The following is a 24,485-nucleotide window of genomic DNA, read 5'->3' on the forward strand; positions in this document are numbered from 1 at the left end:
GGCTCAACCTCTCCACAGACAGTTCTTTCACTAGTTTTCTTTCAGCCTCACACACTTATGTTAGGAGTTCTAGGCTGAGGGTGAGAAAGGTCCACCCGAGTTAAAGTTTGCTGCTTGTTCATTGTTGGTATACATATTTTTTCGCCCCTTGAACGAACGGGAGTGTTGTCATTGGATTAGGTTTGATTTGTCGCCATGGGGGATGTGATTTCGAGCCACCTGGATGAGGGCAAACGGGAGATTATCACAGGTGAGTGGGTGACTTGATAATGCGTGGACGTGATCACATTTGTCTGAACAGTTGCCTAGAAAATATAAACCATAAAGCGGTAGCGGTTGTATTAGAAACACTGGGTGTCGAATAGCCCCTATGATGCAGTGATATGGACATGGAAACTTGTGACGTTAGAATTATAAGGTTCTATCTCCATTTTGGGCAAAATTTAGTTTTTTACATAAGCTGATCCATTAGGTGTTTATTAATGCCTGTGTGGTGTTCTTTTTAAAATGTTTACATTTTTGAGTTAGTAATTCATAAAATACAAAGGTTCCATCTCACAAAACATAATGGAATGTAAAAACTTTGACGCTCAATATCTCTGAACTACCCTAAACGGAGATAGAACCTTATCATTCTAAGCTCACGAACTGTTGCAGACTGCATCGTAGTCACAAGTCAAGAGTAATGTTTGTGGACCAAGTTTTGCGAATTATTGAACTTGGAGTGTATATTCTTCAGTTAACTTTCTTAATTATTACACGTTATTGGGATTTGTTCATCTAAAAATCAGGCTTACAAGTTGATGATTCCTTTTATGCGTAGTAATATGGCCATGGGCGAGTCTTATCTGATTGTATGATCAAGTTGTAATGCATGTTGCGGTCTGCAGAATATCAGCTCCATGGATCTTTAGGCCTGTGGAAACGTGTTTGCAGGCGGCTTGTTGGATGTTGCTTGATCTGAGAAATATAAACTGTCATTTAGGCAGGTGAAGAAGGGTGTGGTGAGAGACCACCTATTAACACTGCCATTCAGTATCGACTTCATTGTCCTTCTTTGATCCTTGTTCCAAGTATCACTTTAAAGTGTACTCATTTAATTCAAATGTTTAATGGTGTTAGCAAGATTAATTAAACAGCACATAATAAATCAATATCAGCAATGTTCAATTGTCTATGAAAAGCCATCTATTGGGGATGAAAACGGAATCCCTATTTCAAGAGATATTCCAAGATGAGGCTGGGAGAACGGCCATGTTCTTGGATCAGGAGTCGTACTTTTAATGTCTTGGCTAGCTTATCCAGAGACACACATCAGATGTGGAATTTGAGGAATGCATGAAAAAAGGATGGCTGCCTGTGTGGCTGGAAAACTCTGGGCCTTGGGCCGGAGTCTCTCTCCTAGGACAGAGCGCCACACTGTCTCTGAAGAGCTGGGGGCCAGAATTAACACAAGCCAGCGTCTCCTCTGAACACACCGGTGGATTCTTCAGTCTGCTTAGGCCGGGGAAGTGTCTGTATTCATCATTATGTGCTGAGGCACTGACACACACACAAGGTTTACTTAACCAGCGTGCCACACTGCTGCCTGCTTTTTACTTCTCGGGCAGTACATGGGGAGTGTGAGAGAAAGAGAAAGGGAAAATCCCAGCCTCTGGATTTAAACTAATCAAAGAGGCCGTTGCCTTTATTAATAGGAAAGGATTAATCATTATATCCTGTCACTGACTTATGGGGTGCAGTTCAAAAGCCATGCTTATCTCTGAAAAGCCACGCCTGTCATCTTTCTGTTGAAAGAGCATTGCCTGGACTTGATAAGAACAGCGGTTTGGGAATCCCTTCATGCGGCCCCGTTGTTGTCTTCCCTTAACCTCTCCAGTGAGGTCAGCGTCTTGAGTGGGCAAGGATAGGATAGGATTTCAGCACCGCTAACCTTTCACTTCCTGTTTAGAGATGGTACGAGGATGTACCAGTAAGTCGCTAGAAACCTTTGCTGAGAGGAATGTTTCTCTCACACACACACACACACACACACACACACACACACACACACACACACACACACACACACACACACACACAGGGGTCTTAGTTGCAGGGGCTACTGATTCACAGGTAGTTCTAATTCAGTGGGTGGGGGCTGAAATACAGGAAATACAAGAGTGGAATGTTTGCCCTATGGCAGAAACAGGGGCTGTTTTAAGGTTTCTCTGTGTGGTGGGCCGCTAACAGGGTGGGTTTGTGTGGTGTGCCAAGGCGGGGCACTCTCACTCACACACACAACCTTTTGAGGACAGAGAGGCCTGTTTGAAAGAACAGGTACTGTAGCAGAAACACCCATGGGTTAGTCAGAGTGACTCCCACCCCCCCACTCATTTGTGTAGCACAACACATTAGACTAATCCAGTTTGTTCTCATTTACCCTATTATGTCTTTACAGCAGCATTTAAATGTAGCCCCCCCCCCGCCCCCTTTAACTGAGCTTTGATGGGAACAGGGTCTAAATTTATGAGTCAGCCTACGGGACCATCGCATTGGAATGTTTTTGTAAAGCTCTGTGGTGAGAGAGAAACATGGGATTCTATGTGCTTGTTAAAGAGGAGTCTTTTTTTTGGCCTTGCTTGACTTCTCTTGAATTTCATCACAGTTAGCTTGCAAATAGTACTTCAGAATTGTTTAATTGGCCACAGAATGTTGCTTATGTGTTGTGAAGCTGAATCTATGGCTGGGGAAGGAGCCTTTCGGCGAGGCCATTAACAGGTTGGTATCGTTTCCACTGCCATTGCCCCACACTCAGCACTGCTGAGGCCCCAGTGAGGCAATTAGTCTCGGGGGGTGGGGGGGGGGGGGGGGGTCAAGTCGGCGCACCATAATGAACTGCACAACAAGGAGTCAGCCAGACTCACAGAAACAGAGCTGATAGATGACAACTCTCTCTTCCTCTCATTCCCTTTCTCGCACTCCCTCACCACTCTCCCAAAATGGAGGAATAGGTGGAAAACAAAGGTTTTCTTTGAAAGGAGGTTTTTTTTTGTGTTTAAGGAGACCTATTTGGTCAAATGTGATGACTCTATTTCCCTCTCCACCATTGGTGGTACCACAGAGGTCTGGGGAGAGGGATCCTATAGTGAACACCGTCATAGACCTGTGATGTACTGCCTGACACTGACACATTCACACACGTTCAAGAATGTGACCCTTGGTGCCAAGTCTCAACTCTGGAGATGGGCTGGAGATGTGTACACAATGAATGCACAGAAAGATCCACTTCTTGAAAGTGTTTTGACCCCTGCCCCGTCCTGCACTATAACTTACTCTCCATCTGCCTAATTTGCTGTAATAGTGATTGAATTACGGCACTCTGATATGCTCTGCTTCAATTGCTCTTTTGTGCTTCGTAATTTGGTTTATACGATATCCTTTACAATTCCATGCTGGACTTCATGTCGCTGCAGTAGATGCATCAATAGGATTCAATACGTCACATGACAGCAGTAGAATTCATGCCTGCCTAGTACGAGTCTGACTCCAGCCTATTATCTGATTATCTAGAACCTGAGCCTAAGAAGTTTACTCTTGTGTACCCGTACATTGGATGTAATAAAAGCCATTCTGATTCTTAATCTGATTCAAATTCTGATCATCACGGTGTGAACATGACAGAATGTGTTAGAAATCCCACCACTACTCCTTACAAATCAGTGATCCCATGGATCTTCGAGTGCTTTAGGTGGACACATGGATTAGCTTGGGCGGGATGATTAACAATCTCCTCCAGAGCAATGGTGATCCAGTAAGTCCGTCATTGCTCATACTCTTTTTTTTTCTGTTGGTCTTTTTCCTCCACTCCTTCCCTCCCTTCTGTTCCTGAGAACTGTGCCTCCCCCACCTTGGCCTCTCATGCCCTGTCAGCACCCCTCCCTCCTCCCCCCCCCCCCCACACACACTGACATTGGGGGACGGACACTCCATCACTGCCAGCCCCCCCCCCCCCCCGTCCACACAACATGAAGAAACCCTTACCCTTCGCACTACAGAGAGAACTTCACACACACATCTCAACATCACATTTCTCACACGCCTGCTCCAGACTTCTGAGTCTCAAACGTATATGGGATCTGTCAAGTCAGTTTGGAGAGGCCCACAGCAGTTTACTTGACACAACCGAAGTTGTTGATTTTCCATTTGTGATTCATCAGAGGATAGAGGGAACAACATGGGCACAAGGCACCCGTTGGGCCACACTCAGTATTTAGGCAAGGGTCACCTGATTCGTCAGGAAAGTTCTCAGTTTAGACGTTCCTCCTCAGTGAAGTTCCAGGGGAGTTCACTCAAGTGTACAAGACACTATAACGACACTTGGAATAAGGACAGCATTGTCAGCAGACTCTCCAAGCTTAGCTCCCGCCGTCCGGTTTTACTTGTTCATAATGGACTAAAATGAATGAAGCCATTGATTTGTGTGTGTGTCTGTCCTATGAGGCCCTGGTCATCATGGGGTCATGCCAAGTGACAAACTCAGAGGACAGTGTGTTGAGTGTCTGTCAACCATGTTGAGCCCCCCCCCCAACTAACCACTGACAGCTCCTCTGTGACTCTTGCTACTAGTGCTATGAACTCTGCCAAAGGCAGTTCAGGGAGCGGTCTCACTGGATCTCATAGATGCAATTATAGAAGGCATGATAAATATGTCCACAAGGGTTCGAGATGTCATGCTGCCTCATGTTTCCCAAAGATTTCCTCTGTTCCTGCTAACTCACACGGTTTCAGAAGAAAAGTGTCTCCCTCGGATCACATGGAACTTAGTCAGTATGTGACACACACACACACAGAGTTGTCTCTTGTGGTTTAGGGCTAATTCCTCCGCCCCCCGACAGTCTCTTATTCTTTCTCATGGTTCCCGAGGCCATAGTCTACTGTAATGTTGTGGTTATGTCTCCTCTACTGTACATTGGGTCCCAGTCTAGCCCCTGTCGCTCCTTCCTTCACTCAGGGGGACCATAACCGATTGGACAGACTTCCAGCTTTTGTTCCACTGGCAGCACCCTGATGAAGATATAGGACTTTCACTTTCCCCCCGGAGCTAATGGTCACATTCCACGGAGACTTCCTCCCCAAATCAGCCAGCTGGCCAAGCGGTACATTCCCCCGGCTTTGTGTCATCATCACTTCCGCTAATAACTCTGGACGACCATCGTCGAGTGTCGCAGACTCTTTTTAAAAAGCTTTATTAACAAGACTGCTGACCGCTGACCGTAGCATTCACTTTGCCTGAAGTTAGAACAGACTCTCCCTAATGGTGACCTGAGAGAGACAAAGAAGTTGTGGAACTCAGTCGTTACCGACGTCCATGTCATTGGGCGTGAATTGTCAAAACGATGAAGGTAGTGTGTGTGAGAGTTTAGCAGGACTCTGTTAGTGGACTGTTGAGGACTGGGTTTGGGAGTGGACAGAACAGAGCGGCACGCAGCTTTGTCCACTTGCGGACAGGATGTTTACTCAAGATAATGTGTCATAGTTAGTCACTGCACTAACAGTGCTCCAGCTGCAGTCCAATAAGGCTGCCACCTGGATTACCTCCTCCTTATAACCCTGTCAGCCATGGTCCTTAAATCGTTCTCCACAGAATCAGTGGACCGATGCACAGGGAATGGACTGATAGTGGAGGGTTCAGTTGGGGAGAAGGAAGATGGATGGAGTTGTTCCAAAATGCATTATTTCACAGCACTGGCTGTCGCCAAAGTACACTACCTTTCTTGAAGGCCACAGTTGGGAGTGGCACAAGGTGCTGTATATTATACTCCAACACTTCCATTGCTCCATATACTATGGAAGAAATATAAAGGAAAATAGTCACCTTCTTGATCCTTTTCCTAGCCCAGTCCCTCTAGGCTACAGTATGACTGCCTGGCATGCTAATGGCTTTACCAGAGGGCCTAATTATATACCCCATGAAAAAAAAAGAATCTGATCCATCTCTCATTATTTCCCCCCCAACCACCTCTCCCAGCAAAAGAAACATTTCAGAACCACAATGCCGAACAGATGGGGGATCAAAAAGATGATCCCCTCTCTACTGTAATTAGAACTGTCAAACATTAGCATACTATACAACCGAAAGAGTTTAGAGTATGAAGGACACCCATTGAACACTTTATTAGGAACACTATACTAATGCTGGGTAGGGCCTCCCTTTGCTCTCAAAACAGCCTCGATTCTTCGTGGCATTGATTCCTCAAGATTTTTCAGGTGAACTTTCAAGCTGTGTGAGTCTCCCGTACTACCACTTCCCAAAGGTGTTCTATTGGATTCAGATCCGGTGACTGGGAAGGGCACTGAAGAACACTGAACTCATTGTCATGTTCATGAAACCAGTTTGAGACGACTTTTGCTTTGTGACATTGAATGTAATGGTGTGGGGAACACATTTAGGGCGGCTGTGGCGCAGGAGGGCGAGTCTAATGATCACAAGGTTGGCAGATCAGCGGTTTGAGACCCGCCTGGCCACATGTCGAAGTGTCCTTGGGCAAGACACTGAACCCCAAAATTGCTCCCAGTGAGCGGGCCAGCGCCTTGCATGGCAGCTTGCCGCCATTGGTGTGTGAATGTGTGTGTGAATGGGTGAATGAGAGGCCGTTGTAAAGCGCTTTGGAGCAGCTTTAGAGCAGCAAAAAAGGCGCTATATAAGTGCAGTCCATTTACCATTACACCACCTGAATGAATGAATGAATGAATGAATGAATGAATGAGATGGCGTACAGGTGTTCCTAATAAAGTGTCCCGGGAGTGTATTTGGCCCATTTCAGAAGTATCCTTTGGTGTGCATCCTGGATATGTACTGTAGAGATGTAGATGACTCATCATCTTGATTGACACTCCTGAGACAAGCTACAGCTAGTGGCACTTCACCTGGTTTGTGTTCATTGAGAGAGTGAATGTGGAGGCTGGACATTCACCCAGCTGGGTCCTGAAGGGTCTTAGGAAGAATAAGGTGTGTTGGCGGAAAATATAATTTTTGTTGGGAGGACCCTTGTGGTCCATCTCCTAGGAGAAGCCAAGCTGTTTGGCACCAGCAAGGCGGTTCTATCCCTCAGGCCTGGCTAAGGTCCAGCTCTCTCTCTCTCTCTCTCTCTCTCTCTCTCTCTCTCTCTCTCTCTCTCTCTCTCTCTCTCTCTCTCTCTCTCTCTCTCTCTCTCTCTCTCTCTCTCTCTCTGAGCTCCAGATCCCCTCCCCCTGCCAGCAAACTAATTCCTCCACACTACATTTACAGCTACGCACTTCTGAATAAAGAGGACTGAGCACAGAATTGTAAACAAACAAGGTATTTCTCTTTATTTCTGTGTCTACAAGACAGAAGTTAAGAGAGAGATTTGTACTAGGAATATCCTCTCTGGAGGAATATCTCACAAAGAAGGCTTAAACTGTGTGTTGGAGAGCTTCCAGGATATATATTTTGAAGTGAGGCCCTTTTTCAGTTTCATAAACAGGTTGATAATGTGCCTGGTTTGTTTCCATGCCAACTTCATTTTGGGCAACGTCACAGTGAAGGCTAACTCGGTGCAAGGCAAACATTGTAGTGTGGACTTTGTGATAAAGGACAAAAAGGACAGTGTGAAATGCTGTACCTTCTTGGAAGCCTGTGTTTAATTTTCAACTTGGACGTATTTGTTTGTTTGTTTAACTCAGTGATAAGCATAGTAGTGAGGTAACGCTGCATTGTCACCTTGGAAATGGTGATCATTTGCTCTCAAGGCCTATTATATTAAACTGAATATTACAATCATGCACTACTATTGAGGAAATGTTCATGTAATGTGGGGTGCTGCTTATTATCCTATATTTAGTCCAATGCTGTCTCTATTATCTTAATGATGGTCAAAGTTGGTGAATGAAAAATAAATGAATTAAGTCCTCCAGATATTATCCAATCCAGGATATCCAGTGGAGATGTTGGAGGAGATATTATGCTCTTGTAGAATGTCTTTGCTGTGTGAATAACCTCCTGCTCCTGTCTCTCCTCAGCGCGGACGGGCGAGGTTATGGGGGACTTTGGCCGCCTGTACGAGCAGCAGTATGCAGTGGCTCTCTTTAACAAGGTGCGCTTTGACATAGAGGGAGGAGGAGGGCCCCAGCCTCAGCTACTGCACCGCAAGGTAAGACATCCTCCTCTAAAGCCCTGCTGCTTTCCACATGGTCTGTTTTGGCTTGACACTGGTCACTGACATAATGTACACGTCCCCTGTAATGCAGTCTTCTACGAATGGCTGAAACGAAGGAACGTTAAGAGTTAACAGCGAGTTACACGTTTGCCCCCCGTGAATCACATTTCAGTGTAATGGAAATCTCTCTTCCCAGAGGACTGCAGGATCGATAGACGCGTGATTTACACTCATAGAACATCTGTTTATGCCTTGGGTTGTTCTAAAGATTTAATATGTTTAGAGTGGCAGACAGTGTATGGTAAATAAAACATGAGAGGGGCCCTGTTTTGCACTTCCACTGTAGTCTGGTGAATACAAGCGCACGGGAGGAGAGGGAGAGAGAGGGAGGGAGAAACAGAAACAGAGACTGAGAGAGAGCTCAATTTTCCTTGTTTGGTTCTAAGTTCTACCATGAATCTCCCCTCTCACGCCCATAACTGTTTACTGGGATTCTCTAGGGTGGCCAGTGTCTCCAGCCAGGGTTTATCCCAGCCCATTAAGGCCTCTAACAGTGGTTTCCTCCTTGTAAAGAGCAACAATGTTCCAGTCTGTGAACTGCTACGGCTACACAACGGCAACTGCGTGAAGCTGTGTGTTAATGAGTGGAGGTTCGGTAATGGGGGGGCTGGGTTAAGAGAGAGACTTTGGAGGAATGTGCAGCGTGCTGCAACTCTGCTCGCTGGGCGGGCGTGCGATGGGGTAAACACAGCTACTTACTCCACCGTCTAGGACGTTCAATTGAGACATCACTTTCATTCCTCACACGTCTAGTCGTGACGTTTACGCGCGTCTGGTTTTCAAGATGAAAGCGTGTCGTCGTTTTCGTCGCCTTCCGTTTTCTGCCTACAATATTGTGACATATGATACTGTATGTTTGTTGACATGAATACATACCAACCCCTACTGTAAGGGGTGAGGTCCCTTCATCTGGTTCACTATGGAGCTCTGACACTGACTCTCTCTCTGTCTCTCTCTCTCTCTCTCGCCCCTGTCCGGTGCAGGTTCCCCTGGCTGATAAGTCCATCTTCTCTGGGGCTCTGTTCCAGTACCTGGAGGAGAACAAGAAGTGGCGCAACCGCTTCCTCTTCGTCCCGGACTCCTATAACATCAACTACTATGACAACAAAGCGGTGAGGCTTCTCCCTCAGACATGCACACACACCTCAGCTCTTCTTCAACATGTTTATGATGCATCAGTAGTAATCGTAAGGAAAACAACAATAAAGAAAAGGCGTGCTCGACTCTAAAAAAAAGTTCTGATGAATGTGTCTTTGGGTGCTGTCACCCAGGGGGTTGATTGAGTAAGGCGATTATGATAGGAATTGTCCCATTTGAATAATAAGGATTCCTGCCAAGTACAAACTGTGGTAGATGTGGATGTTTGTGTCATGTTTCATTCATTCATTCTCTTGCTGTATGTCTTCTCTTGCCTTTTGTGTTCCCCTACCAGTCCCACGAGAGAGGGTTGCATCCCAAGGGGACCATCAACTGTGCTGGGTACAAAGTGCTGACCTCCTTGGAGCAGTACATGGAGCTGCTGAGCAACAGTCTGCCTGGTGAGAGGCTTGGGGGGAGGGGAGCGAGGTGGGGGGGGAGCAGGGGGGCATGGAGGCATGGAGGCTGGGGAGAGGTGAGAGGGAGGCTGGAGAAAGGAATGGGGTGGGGGAGAGGCCCACGTTGGGGCTGCTCACCCAAATGTCACGTGTAATCCTTTAAACAGGAAGAGGGGAGAGGGCTCTGACTGTACTTGTTATGGAGCGCTCGAGGCTCGAGGCATTCACCTACGGTGGAAGTTGTTTTTGTGTGAGCCTGGTAGAAAAGGGCCACCTGCTGACACAGGGAACGTTTGCTTTGTGTTTGTGTTTCAGGGGTAAAGGCCAAAGTAGGCAACGCTCCCTTCATAAAGTGTGCCACCCAGTTCCCGCTGATCCTGTGGCACCCGTACGCCCGCCACTACTATTTCTGTGTGGTCACTGAGAAGGAGCAGCAGAAGTGGCATGCTGTGTTTCAGGACTGCGTGAGACATGCCAACGACGGTGAGTCTTCCTGTCAAAACACACACAATCTCAAACGTTCCAAACATATTCATGCACACTATCCCAATCCAAACAAATGGGAATGAATACAGTATATTTTTGTAGTCGGTTTCGTGTTTTTCGAACAGAAGTGTTCAAACACACTGACGCCTCGCTTGTTGACACACTGTTATGGTTCCCAGCCTTGTTGTTTTGACGGATGTGGAAGAGACATGATTGGGCAATGCGATACGGTCACATGAAGGCAAGAGCGCACATGTCCCCTGTACCAATGACATCACAGTTGGAGTCATGTCAGGTTCTGATGACAGGTAGACGTTGTTTTGATGTGATGATTATGTATCAAACGGAACAATTTCTAGACGCATTCGTGAAGAAACTGTGGATGGATTTCTCTGTGAGTAGGCGTTCATATAAACTAGTTGGCGTACACCAGACCCAACATACAGGTTTGGAAGGGACTTCATTGAAGCCTTGCGGTCACACAGTGTTTTGGCTCTCGTACTGGAGCTCCCCTTGACTGTTGGCTCAGTGAGTTCAGTTGCGCAAGATGCACTCTCAATATTCCAGTCAGCATATTTTTCCCACCCAGTCATTGTCTACATTGGTAACTCCCCCCCCCTCCCCCCCACACACACACACCCCTCAAATATGCTGTATCCCACATTCTTCCTTCTTTTTCCATCGTCTTAACTTCCTCCTTACTCATTCTTTGCTTGCGTTTCTCATCATCTGCATGGCCCCCGAACCCTCTTTTTTTTCTTTTCTTTTTTCCTCTCTCTCCGCCTCCGCTATCCAAGTCCTCTAATCCATTCCTCCTTTTGACAATAAAAAAACCCTGACCGTCATAGCGTCCCGTATGGAGGGAGTACCACCAGAGCCAGTTGCTCTGTGCCTCTCTCTCACTCTCTGTTCTCCATCTCACGGTGGCGTTGCTCGGCTGCTCTGGTCTCCAGCGCTGCTCCTCTACGGGCCGTGTGCGGTTCTGAAGGGGACTCCAGCAGGGCAGCAGCGGTCACAGCTGCTCGGTAATACCAGACTACTATAACTCACGCAGCCAGGGAGTGAGGGAGTGAGGGAGAGAGAGAGAGAGGTATGAGATATGAGTGCGGGGGAGTGAGTGCAGGCCTCGTTTCACCGATGGTGATGTGCTGACGTCTCCGCTAAAGGCATTATGGCTTCCATCTGACCCCCCCCCCCCCCCCCGCCAAAGTCTGTGTGTTCTCACCAGTGTGGGTGTGAGTGTGTGGTGTGTGTGTGTATGTGAGCATCTGGACAGTGTTTCCTCACGATGGCTCTCATGAAAGCTCTTCTCCTCAGGGGTACTCTTTTTGAGTTCAGCGGGTTTACTCGAAAAAGTACAAGTAAGGTATGATCCGAATTGTAAACTGTTGACAATCTACAGGAGTTATTACGAATGTATGATGTGTCGTGTGCGTGATCCGTCCCAGGCCACCCAAGGATCGGCGGTGTCGGGCTGTGTTGGCACAGAATGAAGCGCACATAGTTTATACATAGTTCTTGGGTTTTGGCACGATGACATCGGGGTGTCATTTTCGTCTCTGCCGTGTAATTAGTGGCCAGAGCACTTGAACGCTGGCATCTGCACTGCAGTAACATCATTACATCGGGTCGTAAATATGTTCACGCAGACAGAAACTCAGGTGGATGATGACGGATGTGTCGGCGAGGTTTCGACCGTGGAACTGACTGTGCAGGTTAAGTATTCACCTGGTTCCCGTAGTGACAGGGGGAGACAAAGCGACTCAGGTAGAGTACCCAGCCATGCTTGTCACTCATAACTGGCGGCTTTGTTGTCTTTCCTGATGAGCTGTCTCCAGCGATGTTGACTCTTTGCGAAATTACGTAGTCGTTTTCTCACATGGATCATCCCCGAGAACCTGTATATTCATGACGAACGACTCATTCGTCATCGCTGGGTAGGCACCTGTCTGTGCAAGGTTTAACCACAGGTTTCTTCATGTATACTGGTATGTTAATCCCATTGTTTTAAATGTCCCTGTCGGTTATGTTTAAGGAACAGTACTTCCATCAGACCTAGTAGCATCAGAGGCGCACGGCGGGCAGCGCATGGGCCTTTACTCAGGGGGTGCTTTAATCCAAAACGTCTGGGATGGCGTAATGGGCATCATTATGGGGCTTAATTGAGTTCTGACCGGCCGTAGGTATGCCAAGCGCTGTTGGCATCGGTGCAGCCACTCCGTTGTGTGACTTGTATAACAGGCAAGGGTCTGCAGGGAATTTAACCTAAACTGGAAGCATGCGTCGGCCACATGTTGCTGCATGACTGAGTTATGAGTCCGAGGACAGGACCCAGGGGCTTTAGCCATCTCCTTTCTAAGAAAATGGCTCAATCAGACCTTTAACTCAATAGAGACAGGAGAGAGTCTGGTGAAGGGATCTTTGAGGAGTTGCCATTCCTGGGATTCCCCGCATAGTTATTTGTTCTCTCCTTCAGCGAGAGATGTCGACACACTGTAGAGTACAGTACCTCTTTTCTCATGCCAGGGAGTTTAGGTCATGTCACACAACTCTGCTACTCTGTCCATTTAAAGGAGCACCATGTTGTTTGGCGCTTTGCAGCCATCTTTGGCTGCACAACAAATGTAAACCCCCCCAAAAACATACTGTCCTGTATGCTAGGTTTTCTAAAAAGAGCAATTGTACGACCATAGCAAACCACAACCAACACCAAATGTAAGAAAACGCTTTATCGTGATCAAGACAACGCTCTTCACTTGAACATTCTTTAGCATTTGTGGTCTCATTCCTTGGTCGCTACTGATTTTATCATGGCCATTTAGCACTATTTGGTGGTTGTTGGAATCGACATACAGGACCTTTAAGCATTGTGATGTCTCTGTGCATCTGGGATCTCCATGACACAGACCTGGCTGCGGCCTACACCTGATGACATATTATCGGTGTTGAGGACAACCATGCTGTGTCGAAGCTCGAAGCCTGTGTCTTCTCATTGGTCCATGATCATAAAAGGGAGCCGGCGACGTTTGAAGCCAGTCAGGGTAGCGCAGTAGGCCTATACACACGTCTGGCCTGAGTGGTCAGAGCTGTGCTGTCGTCCTGCCCAGCACAGCACCATGTTTAGACTGGAGCCTCTATAAAGTCTGGTATGTGGCAGCAATTAATTTTTCCCCGGCTGCTTCTTTCTCTCTCTCTCTCTCTCTCTCTCTCTCTCTCTCTCTCTCTCTCTCTCCCTCCCTCTCTGGACCCCCCCCCCCCCCCCCCCCCCCCCCCCCCCCCACACACACACACACACCCCACGTAGGGCTAGGGGCATGGTCATGGTAGGACACAGAGGGGGCCCTGTCCAGCAGACACCCTGCTGACCCCACCCGCCACCCCACCCAAATGTAAACCTCTCCTTCAGGGGCCACAGGATCTAGCCCTCCTTCGTCACCTGTGGCCAGCTGTCTTACTTAGAGGGGTTATGATTTTCATCAGGTCGTTCGTCTTGTGTATCCACTGTTTGTTACAGTACAGTATTGTAATCCTCGTGCATGGTTCCTCGTGCAAGGTTTTTTAAACGAAGGAAAAGATCCCATTAACATGTAGCTTTTTACTGACAACTCTGACAACAAAAACAGACTATTAAAAAAAAACACAAAAAAACCCCAGAGTGAACAGAAACGCCAAGACCTCTGGGAACACAGGCGGAGGAAATACCCATAATAGCTAACATGCTTCAGCTGTGACACAGGCCTGCGTAATGTGTGTGTGTGTGGGGGGGTGTGTGAATAACTCCATATGTTTCCTATATGTGCCACACAGATGAAGGTTTGCAGGGTTCATTGCAACAATGTAACAAGGTGTTGCTCAAAGCCATTACCAGTCTCCAACAACATTTTCTTGTTGATTTTAATTGATTTTATGTACCTTTTTCCAGCATATTTTTGCGGAGGTGGGAATATCTTTTACTTTTAGACTTGTCGAAACCTAGGGTGGCAGAAATCCCCTTCATATTCTCATAAGGCAGTGCCAAAATAAATATGACCCCCTCCCTAACACACACACACACACACACACACACACACACACACTCTCGCTCTCTCTCTCTCTCTCAAAAAAGTCCACACAGAACTTTCTGAGAGGGAGTCTGGGGCTGTGGACTTCCTGCCTCTAGCAACACACACACACACACACACACACACACAGCCCTCTCACCCCACCCCACTCACCCCACCCCACTCACTTCCTGGCTTTGTCATGACTAGAGTCCACCACACACTCTTAACAAACACTCAGAACTAACACACTCTGATAACACACAAACCCACACTGCAATTTCTCTCTTGAATTCCCTCAGTTTTATCACAACACAGGATTTCACATGATTGTTCTGTTGTTTGGGAGTAGATCTCCCATCCTTTAGGGGCTGTTTTGGTGGTTACATGCCAGTATTTCACTTTAATGTACAAACACAGCTGGATAAATGAGTAAACACAACTGCTTTCTGTGGAGTTGAGGGATAATCAGTGTAAGAGAGGTCTCTGTAATCAGGGAATCAGGCGTAGTCTCTCGCCAACAACGTCTCAAAGCGTGACCAGGGCGACTCCTTGAGCGCCGACACAAAGCACTGTTAAGTTTCAGGCTATTTATAGTGGTCCTGCGGTTATTACGGACGCATTCTGTTCTTCAATATCCGTAAAACGATCCGGTGCATTTTAGAGAAGACGAGGGTTCGCTTCCTCAAAAAACCCTGTAACACTGGAACATCCCGGGGTCGCCATGGCAATGTTTTGAAAAAACAATTTTGGCAAGAAAGGGGGTGGTGGTGGTGGTGGCGGGGGGGGGGTGACCCAGGTCATACTGACATCACACTGCATGATCATCTCTGAGTCACTTTAGGGAGTTCTGAAACTGCTTTCCATATTTAGACCGGGTGACCCTCCACATCATTCTAGAGACGTCGGCGGTCAAGTTTCCACAGACTTTTCCGAGTCCTTCCTGAATTCCTGAATCCCAAGACTTTGTCTGAGTCTTCACAGCACTAACTAATCGAGAAACTAGTTCCATGGGAACGCATTCAAAAACCATAAGATGTACGGTATACCCAATTCTAGAATTGAGAAGGATTGGAACCTGTGTTGACGATCATAAACCTCACCCCTAATGAACCCGATTATAAAATGTTTTCTTCTTTCTTTCTCTGTGCCCCTGCAGGTCTGTCAGAGGAGAGCAAAGTGCAGACGCCGGCCTTCACAGATGCAGTGAGGCTCTACCGCCAAGCCCACGGCCAATACGGCACCTGGGACATGATGTGTGGCGTGCCGGCACAGGTAAAAAAACATGGCATGGCCTGCCAGCACCACTCTCTTTCAGGGCAATACTGTGTGAATGTCACTTTCTCTCTCTCGTCACTAATCAGCCAGTTAGCAATGTGGCTAAACCAGGCCCTCAGGGGCAGAGTAGAACAGTATATTCATAGGCAGCGCCTCTCGTTTTTTTGTTGTTTTCTTTTCACATTCATTTCATTCATGCTTTGTCTCTGCTGGAAGGCATAACCGAGGGTTTATATAGGCCCCTTCATTACAGTACTTAACCTTCTCAGGTGTGGTCGGTACTGTGAGTTTCTATAGCTCCACCACCAACCATCAGAACAGGTTTTTCGAGAACAATTTTTTTTTGCCGTCAACCCAGATATTCATTTCACAAGATGAGAGCACCACGTGATGTCATCTGACTTTCTCTCCCGTGTCTCGGGGGCTTTTTGAAGTCCAGAGTCCTCGGATTACCAGCGGGGTTGCGTCGGGGTTGACGTCCACACGGCAGAACCGACCTCACAGGTGGACGTTTGTGCGCAGGATAACGCTGAGCACCCAGTTTGTCAATGAGTCTCTCTGTTCCTCCCCTATTCCGCCTCATTTGGGGTTGGATGACTCACTGGCAGAATTGGCGCGTGCCGCTCTTATCAGTGTGTGTGCGCCTCGTTCTCGGGTCACACGGTGCGATGAATGCCTGCCACTGTTCTGTTTAACTCGCCGTGCCGTAGTGTTTGCGTTAGGGGCGGTGGCGGGGGCGGCCCCTGGTCTCTCCTGGTCGTATGGTGCTGGCGCTGCACGCCTGGGAGTGCATGTGCGTGTGCGGTGGGGAGGTCATCATCTATTTTCTGCCTGTTCTTGCTGGCACAATGGCTAGCTGTTCTGTAAGGGTGCGTGAGTGTGAGTGACACCACAGTTAAATGGATAATACTGCATAATAACATTATTTAGTTCCCGGTTGAGATATTGCAGTAATGCAGTTGTATGTCCCGTCACGGGCCACATGTGGTCTAGATTCTAGAGGAGTTACATAAGGGAAGGATGCAGTTTTATATCGGGTCATCCCCGTCCTCCATATCCACTTAGGATATTTCTGTAGTTGTGACGTGTTTGGCCGTGTGTGTGTGTGTGTGTGTGGTTGGTCGGTCGGTCGGTCGGTCAATGCCTCGAGAGTCTAGACTAGAGTCTCAGCTGACCTTTGCCTCCATTAGTAGTCTGTCTGGCAGCAATTCTAAGTCAAAGCCTGGAGGCCTTGCAACAGCAGCCCCAGCCATTCAGCCCAGCCCCCCCCCCCACACACACACACAGCTCTCCTCCTGTCTGACTCACTGTTCTGTGCGTCAGATCCCAGTGAGCTCATGACCACAGGATGCTGGGGTGAATCCAGGACAGGCGGTGGAAGGGGCAGGCATAATCACCTTGGTGACATCACCTCTCAGCTGCCCTCCTCTCTAATGTGCTTCCTGTTACTGTGGTCTGTGTGGTCGCCGTTCAGGAAATACACTTGTCATGACATTGGTGAACTGTTCAGCTTTTTGCTGACCAAGGGTTTTGTATCCATGTACTCATCCAATTGTGTGTGTGTGTGTGTCTCCCTGTACTGTAGATCCTGGCCAACCTGGCGATGGAGACCCTTCTCCCTGAGCTGAGGGACCTCATCTCCCCCCGACTGAAGGGCAAGATGCACGAGAGGCAGAGGAACTGGATGCTGGTAAGTCGCTGTCTCCGTCCAGACAAAGTCAGCTCCCGCTGTAGGAGGGAAAGCACACTGGATCACACTCGCGTCCCTCCGTGTGTCTTTGTCAGATCTCGGACGCGGTGTACAGCCTGGTCCAGAGGCAGACCCAGGCCCAGTACGAGGCGGTGCTGCAGGCCTGTGAGGCGGGGCGCCCCCCGCTGGAGGCTCTCATACGCACAGACATGGACCAGATCATCACCTCCAAGGAGCACGTCACCAACAAGATCAGAGGTCAGCCTCTCCTCCTCTCCCCTCTTCTCCTCTTCTCTCCCCTCTCCTCCTCACCCCTTCTTCTCCTCACTCCTCCTCACCCCACTCCCCTCTCCTCCTCACCTCTCTTCTCCTCCTCTCCCCTCTCCTCCTCCCCCCTCTCCTCCTCTCCCCTCTCCTCTTCACCCCTCTTTTCTTCAATCGTCTTTTCTTCACCCCTTTCCTCCTCCTCACCCCTCTTCTCCTCTCCTCCTCCTCACCTCTCTCCTCCTCCTCACCTCTCTCCTCCTCCTCACCCCTCTCCTCCTCCTCACCCCTCTCCTCCTCCTCACCCTTCTTCTCCTGTTCTAAACTCAAAGCATTGGAGGAGAAGAACCAGTTACCTCCCCCTTTTTTAGATATTCACCTCCAAGGCCTTTTGAGTAGGAAGCGAGTGGAGGAATCGAGGACAGAGGGCACGACGAATCGAGTTTCTAATTGAGAAATGGCCCATAGAGACCAGCAGTCGGTGCTGTTATGTACTGACGACCTCTCTCTGTGCCCCCCCCCCCCAGCGGTGGTCCAGCCCAAGGCAGAGAAGCTGCTGAAGGTGAGTATCCAGCCTTACATCAGCTCCATCCTGGATGCCCTGATGGAGCCCACCAGCCGAGGCTTCTCCGAGGTGCGAGACGTGTTCTTCCGTGAGCTGGTGGAGATGAGCAAGAACACGGTGAACGACGGCAGCAAGGAGAAAGTGGGAGAGGTAAGAGAGAGAGAGAAAGAGAGAGCGCTCTGGGCTTCAGGCTGTGGGTGTTGTCCTTGTCACACATGACTCAGTTCCACAAAACTGTTTAGCGATTGATACCTTTAGAAAGTTAAGATAAGGCTGAGGTACCTTAGGAATCATTAATGGTGTACGCTTATTCAGTTCCTTAAGCTGAATGTAGAATATTCTGTTTACCCACTGTCTCCCCTCCCTTCCTTCCCTCCCTTCCCTCCCTCCCTCCTCAGCACATGGAGAAGGTGTCCATGCTGGCGTTCCACCCGGTGAAGATGCAGAGCTGCTATGAGAAGGTGGAGCAGCTGAGTCTGGAGGGCCTGCAGCAGAGGTTCGACGTGTCCAGTCCCTCTGTGTTCGTCCAGAGGGCCCAGATCCTCATGAGAGAGGTAGGTCTCTGACGCTACGCTACGCCCACACACGCTGCAGTAACGGACACTCCCTCTCAGTTCAAACAGGGAAGCCTTTCGCTAACAAGAAAACAAATAGGGAAAGTTAATCTATCACCCACCCTACTACAGAGTGTGGTGAGGTCATCTTTGAAACAAGTGCTACAAATGTGTGTGTGTGTGTGTGTGTGTGTGTGTGTGTGTTGAAATGTAGCAGCTTCCAGGCGTTTGTTGTGGTTGGTAGCTCTGCTGTTTTGTTTGAACCTAAGAGCCTGGGGAGAACTGTTGTGGTTGTAAACACACACTGGCCTCTCGGCGGTGCAGCTAGGGTCGGCTGTAATTGGCTGACTTGTCTGTGTTGACGGGCCCTGTGATCCAACAAGAGCCAAGCATTCGCGACCCCCCCCCCTGTCCCGTCCCGTCGTGAACCACAAAGCGGCCCTCGCCATAGAGCCTGGAACCTGCTGGGGTTTTGAGCTGTCAGACAGGGGCCGGGGTCACGGCGAGTTCACGTATATAAACGCGAGTCCAAGATTCTGTTTATAATCCACATATACAAGAGCGGAAAATCTCCTCTTAGGGTCCGGAGTGTGTGTTGTTTTCAAAACCGAGGGAGGGGTTAGACAGGATTCAACTCGTATAGAAGGCAATCTTTAATTTGTGATGTTACACTTACAAATGAATGACTGGGAAGAGGGTTCCCCCTTGTGGTGAAATGGCAGAGCGGTTGTATTCTTTTGCTTGTGTTTTTGGAGATTTGGGCTCAAGGGGGAGGGGTTGGACAGCATTTTCAACAAATGAAGATAAGAATAATAATGGTGGTAAGATGGTACCTTAGTTCCGTAGTCGTTAAGCTGATGATTTAACCCTTTTGTGTCTGCAGCAAATGGACGACGCAGTGTACACGTTTGAGCAGATTCTCCACCAGAGTCTGGAGGGCCAGGCGCCAGAGGGGTTCTCTAAGACCATCCAGCGCTGCCAGGACCGGGTCATCAAGGTGAGACAGGACAGGGTGGGCACAGCCCTCCATGGCATGGGCAGAAGGTGGCACAATAGGACTAATACCACAGGCTATTTATTCTCACAAAATTAATAAAAATGAAAATGTTGTCTGATTTTCTTCTTTTCTTTTTTTTTTTCCTCAGAAATTTGACTATGACAGCAGCACAGTGCGTAAGCGCTTCTTCCGAGAGGCTCTCCTCCAGATCTTCATTCCTTACATGCTGAAGCAGCTCACCCCCTCTTGCGGCTCTGTAAGTCTCATCTGTCTGCTAGAGTCGTCGTTAGTCACACGGTCACATGGTCAGACAGGACAGACATATAACAGCGTCACTGTGTACGCACTACACTTTACCGTGACATCGTTCCTTGTTATTGTCAGCTATACTGCTAGCTTGACACCACTCATGACTCAGCTCAGTGACACTAAAGACCGTAACAATGAGACCAGGTGCCTCTCAGTGTTAACATGATGGATGGGGGGTAAGGCCCTGTGACAGACAAGCATCCTCCCCAGGGGGAGGACAGTACTTGTACATCAAGCTGCCTCCTGCCTACTTTTACTCATAGCAATAAAGTACCACAGTGCCTCCCCATGAAGTGTATATTGCCTTTTTACCAGTTCTTTTATCATATTTGTCTGTCATTCCCAGGAGCTGCCTCGCTTCCAGGAGCTCATCTTTGAGGACTTTGCCCGCTTCATCCTGGTGGAGAACATCTTTGAGGAGGTGGTGCTGCACTCGGTCATGAAGGACATCATGATGGGTAAGTCGAGAGAGAGAGAGAGAGAGATCTCCGCCCTTCTCTGTTGGAGGATATGGTTTATCCAGGATAAGAGACTAAATGAGTAATCAGGTCATGTGTTGTTGCTTTGATGAAGGAGCTTGCTCCGAAACGCTTCAGCAAATAAAACATAGGGGATCAAGGGATCAAGTTGCTCTCCAGAACCTCTTTTCTTGATATACATATATATACTTCATATTACATGGACTGACCACCCCTCCAGCGGTGAAAAACGTCAGCAATCTTTCAGTAATCCTGAGCTCTGCCAAAACTGGTTTTCCAATGAATCATCATGACAAGAACATTGTTGAACAGAATATTGCTCCTGTTGTCTGTGCACACTGTCTGAACACACTCTTTCTCTTCTCTCTCTCTCTCTTCTTCTTCTTTCTTTCCATCTCCCCGTCTCTCCGCAGCTGTGAAAGAGGCAGCCATCCAGAGGAGACACAACCTGTACAGGGACAGCATCGTGCTGACCAGCAGTGACCCCAACCTGCACCTACTGGGAGAGAACCCCTCCATCGACTGGGCAGGAGAGTACGGGGGACAGGAAGAGGAGGAAGGGGAGGAGCAGGAGGACGGCGGGGAGTCCCACAAGAGACGCAGGATGAAGCAGGTGGTGTCCATGATCCAGGTGGACGGGTCTCCTGTCCTGCTCAACGAGTCGTGTCTGGAGGTGCCTGGGGAGGACGGGATCCCGGAGGAGGGACAGGACCAGGACACAGATGTCCCGTCATCCCCAGAGAGCCTGCACCACCAGAATGGAACCAGTCTCAAGGCAGATTCTCCGGAGACCGCCCCTCCTGCCCTCACAAACGGGGCTGTCCTGAGAGAAGGTGAGCAAGCCGTCCCGAGTGAGGTCCCTGAGGTTCAGAGCGACGTCTCCCCCTCAGAGGGCAGGCCCCAGGAAGCTGAGGGTGAGAAACCCACAGAGGAGCCCCTGCAGGACCCCGAAAGCGCGTTAGCCATTGAGAGTGCCATTCAGGAGATTGAGAACGCCGTGCAAGGGGAGGACGGCGAACAAGTCACCGAGGGGGGCGCGCAAGAGGAGGCAGAGGCCGCACCCACAACCCAGGAAGTGGCCGCATCTTCACCTTCGGCCCTAGCGGTGGTGGAGGCAGCAAGCCCTGAAACCCAGGAGGAGACCCCCACACCCACGACCCCAGCCCCGGTTGAAGTAGCAACACCTGCACAATCAGAGGAGATCCCCACAGCCCCTGTCTCAGCTCCGGTTGAAGTAGCAACACCTGCACAACCAGAGGAGATCCCAACAGCCCCTGTCTCAGCTCCGGTTGAAGTAGCAACACCTGCACAACCAGAGGAGATCCCAACAGCCCCTGTCTCAGCCCCTGTCTCAGCTCCGGTTGAAGTAGCAACACCTGCACAACAAGAGGAGATCCCAACAGCCCCTGTCTCAGCCCCTGTCTCAGCTCCGGTTGAAGTAGCAACACCTGCACAACAAGAGGAGATCCCAACAGCCCCTGTCTCAGCTCCGGTTGAAGTAGCAACACCTGCACAACCAGAGGAGATCCCAACAGCCCCTGTCTCAGCCCCTGTCTCAGCTCCGGTTGAAGTAGCAACACCTGCACAACCAGAGGAGATCCCAACAGCCCCTGTCTCAGCTCCGGTTGAAGTAGCAACACCTGCACAACCAGAAAAGACCCCCACAGCCCCGGCCCCAGCCCTGGATGAAGTAGCAAAACCGGAGGGGACCCCAACACTACCAGCCCCGGTTGAGGGAGCAATCCAAGACGAGACCCCAACCCCCACAGCCCAGGTGGAGGTAATAACACCTGCAGCACAGGAGAAGACCCTCACACCCACAGCCGCCGGCACAGAGCAAGTCCCCATCCCGCTATCAGTGGAGTCTGAGAGCACTTCAGATGTCGTTCCAGAGTTGGACCAGTCGACGGTGGACTCCCCTCCCCCTCCCCACGACGACAGTGGCTTCCTGTCGCCCACCAGTCAGGCCGCGGAGAGGGACGAGGCTCGGGCTCCTGCCGCCCCCAGCTCAGAGGGCCCGCAGGCAGGAGAGGCAGCCCTTCAGACGGGGGTAGAAGCAGTGACTGTGAGCCAGGAGGGAGCCGCTCACCCTAACGACTGTGAAACTGGAGAGAAAGACTCAGGAAAGGGAGAAGCCAGTGAGGATTAAGCCTTTAAGCCAAAAGAGAACATCTAATTTCACTCATAGACAATTTCATAGTGGGCAGTTAGTTTGTTGATCAGTCTTTCACTTCAGTCTGCGACAGTTTTGGTCCTCAAATAATTAGTGTGCAGTAACACACACTTGTTTGCACCAATATGATGCGTTACAACCAATATCTTGACTGAGCAGGGCTCAGGTGCAATTATTGTATTATCACAATCTATTGTTCTTATTTCATGCTACGATTTCTAGGACGAATAACGCATTTGACCGCATTCCACATTCATAGGATAGATTAGCATTTGTGTTGCATTCCATCCACTCGAGGGGAACTCCATGCACCTTGTTCTTTATTTGACCATGTATTCACCAGGTGGGGAAGTGAGCACCATGAAGAGACGCAACAGTCTCCATATGACGTTTTGTAAATATGAAATAAGATTGACGCCTTCCTTTATTATTTTTTTCTTTCTCTGTGGAATGTTTTGATATAATTGATTTTGATCAAGAGTCCATCCACTACTGTAGCCTGTACTGAGTTGTCTTCATCCACAATGCTGTCGTGTGTGACTGACTCACTTTGTGTTCCATTGCATTTAGTGTATGGACGTCAGCAAGGTTAGCAAAGCTAATAGCTAGCCATGGCTGAATGGAGAGCATGAGTTCATAGAGTATTTACGTCCTCCTCGTCATCTTTTTTGTGATGCTTTTTTCTATGTGCCGCTTGTTTCTTATGAACAATTTCTCTATTTGTCTTGTCTTATTTGTGATTTTAATTTTCTACAAAATTCAGACATTTAAAATAAAATTAAGGACACTATTTCTTATTGTTAATCATACATACAGCATTTCCAATTGTCAATAGTATTATTTTGAAATATATTTATTGAAATTATTAATTTAGGGGAAAGTTTTAGCATGTTGCTAATGCTTGGTGGCCTAAGAAATTCCATCGTGGAGTATAACAGTGGCCTTCAGACACTAGAAAACCTCTGACTCTAAGTACTTTTTATTTTCTCCATGGAATTTCAATTTCAATCCATCAATCATCATGATGTGCAAACTGCTCTATTTCCCTTGTAAACAAACTCTAAATATTACATCCAAATAATGGGAGTTCTCTTTGCTGTATGATATTTCATCCTTGATATTTGACAATTTCTTGTAGATCAATGGGAATACCTCTGTTTTGATCCAGAGTTATCCCCAACAGAGAAAGCTTATGTACATTATGTAAATGCTTTGATAGGTTCATACACTTGTGGCCCTTTTCACTACAATACCTTTTCACCAGTGCCTTCATTAATATAAAAAATATAAATAATGTTGTCCCTGTTTTTTTTATTTATTATCTATTGCACTCTGCATTGTATGTGTCCCTGTCTCCCCACCCTTTTTTATGAGTGTACTTTTAGATGTATTTTACTCAATGTAATACAATGTACTATTATTGATAATAAATAATTATCGATTAAATGTATTTGTCTCTGTGATTTTTGCTTTTGTTCACATAGGCTACTGTAGAATTGTGCAATGATCGATTTGGCCATGTGGGGAATACCTACATCCTACACAGTACATCCACATGTGATTACACAGATTTGAATACTACTAGAATTGTGTTTAATAAGGTAGCTCACCAGACCTTTTCCAGTTCAGTTGTTCATAGGTCATTATGTCTGAATACACGTACACTTCTCAGTATAGAACCATTGTTTTTATTGCACCACATTCATGTCCTGCAATAATATATAATCCCATGTCTATCCTCCCATCATACAGCCAATTACCTCCACCTGTTCTCCATCACTTGACTCCTCCTGTAAGCCTACATGACCATCAAACTATTCCAACACTGGTTATAAACCAAATAACAGAACAGATTAAATGATTGTACAAAGGAATATTGTTCTTCAATGTACTGTC

The 24,485-nt window shown here is 48.1% G+C and overlaps 1 protein-coding gene across 1 annotated transcript; it reads left to right on the forward strand.

Annotated features, from left to right (window-relative positions):
• Positions 1 to 134: 134 nt before the first annotated feature.
• niban2b (niban apoptosis regulator 2b) lies at positions 135 to 23,943 on the forward strand. Its single transcript, XM_080530779.1, has 14 exons — positions 135 to 250; positions 8,023 to 8,153; positions 9,203 to 9,331; positions 9,652 to 9,757; positions 10,070 to 10,237; positions 15,440 to 15,555; positions 17,144 to 17,248; positions 17,344 to 17,506; positions 18,040 to 18,227; positions 18,476 to 18,631; positions 19,515 to 19,628; positions 19,777 to 19,884; positions 20,284 to 20,395; positions 20,830 to 23,943. The coding sequence occupies exons 1-14, from the start codon at positions 196 to 198 to the stop codon at positions 22,563 to 22,565; spliced, it is 3,387 nt and encodes a 1,128-aa protein (XP_080386905.1). The 5' UTR covers positions 135 to 195; the 3' UTR covers positions 22,566 to 23,943.
• Positions 23,944 to 24,485: the final 542 nt, after the last annotated feature.

Source organism: Nansenia antarctica (genome assembly GCF_963989245.1).
Source record: "Nansenia antarctica genome assembly, chromosome: 5".
In the NCBI taxonomy this organism is placed as follows: domain Eukaryota; kingdom Metazoa; phylum Chordata; class Actinopteri; order Argentiniformes; family Microstomatidae; genus Nansenia; species Nansenia antarctica.

Excerpts from the sequence above, each read along its gene's own strand:
- niban2b (XM_080530779.1), top strand. The coding sequence starts at position 196 with ATGGGGGATGTGATTTCGAGCCACCTGGATGAGGGCAAACGGGAGATT. Across the intron at positions 251-8,022 it reads CAAACGGGAGATTATCACAG|CGCGGACGGGCGAGGTTATG; the intron begins GTGAGTGGGTGA and ends GTCTCTCCTCAG. Across the intron at positions 10,238-15,439 it reads CGTGAGACATGCCAACGACG|GTCTGTCAGAGGAGAGCAAA; the intron begins GTGAGTCTTCCT and ends GTGCCCCTGCAG.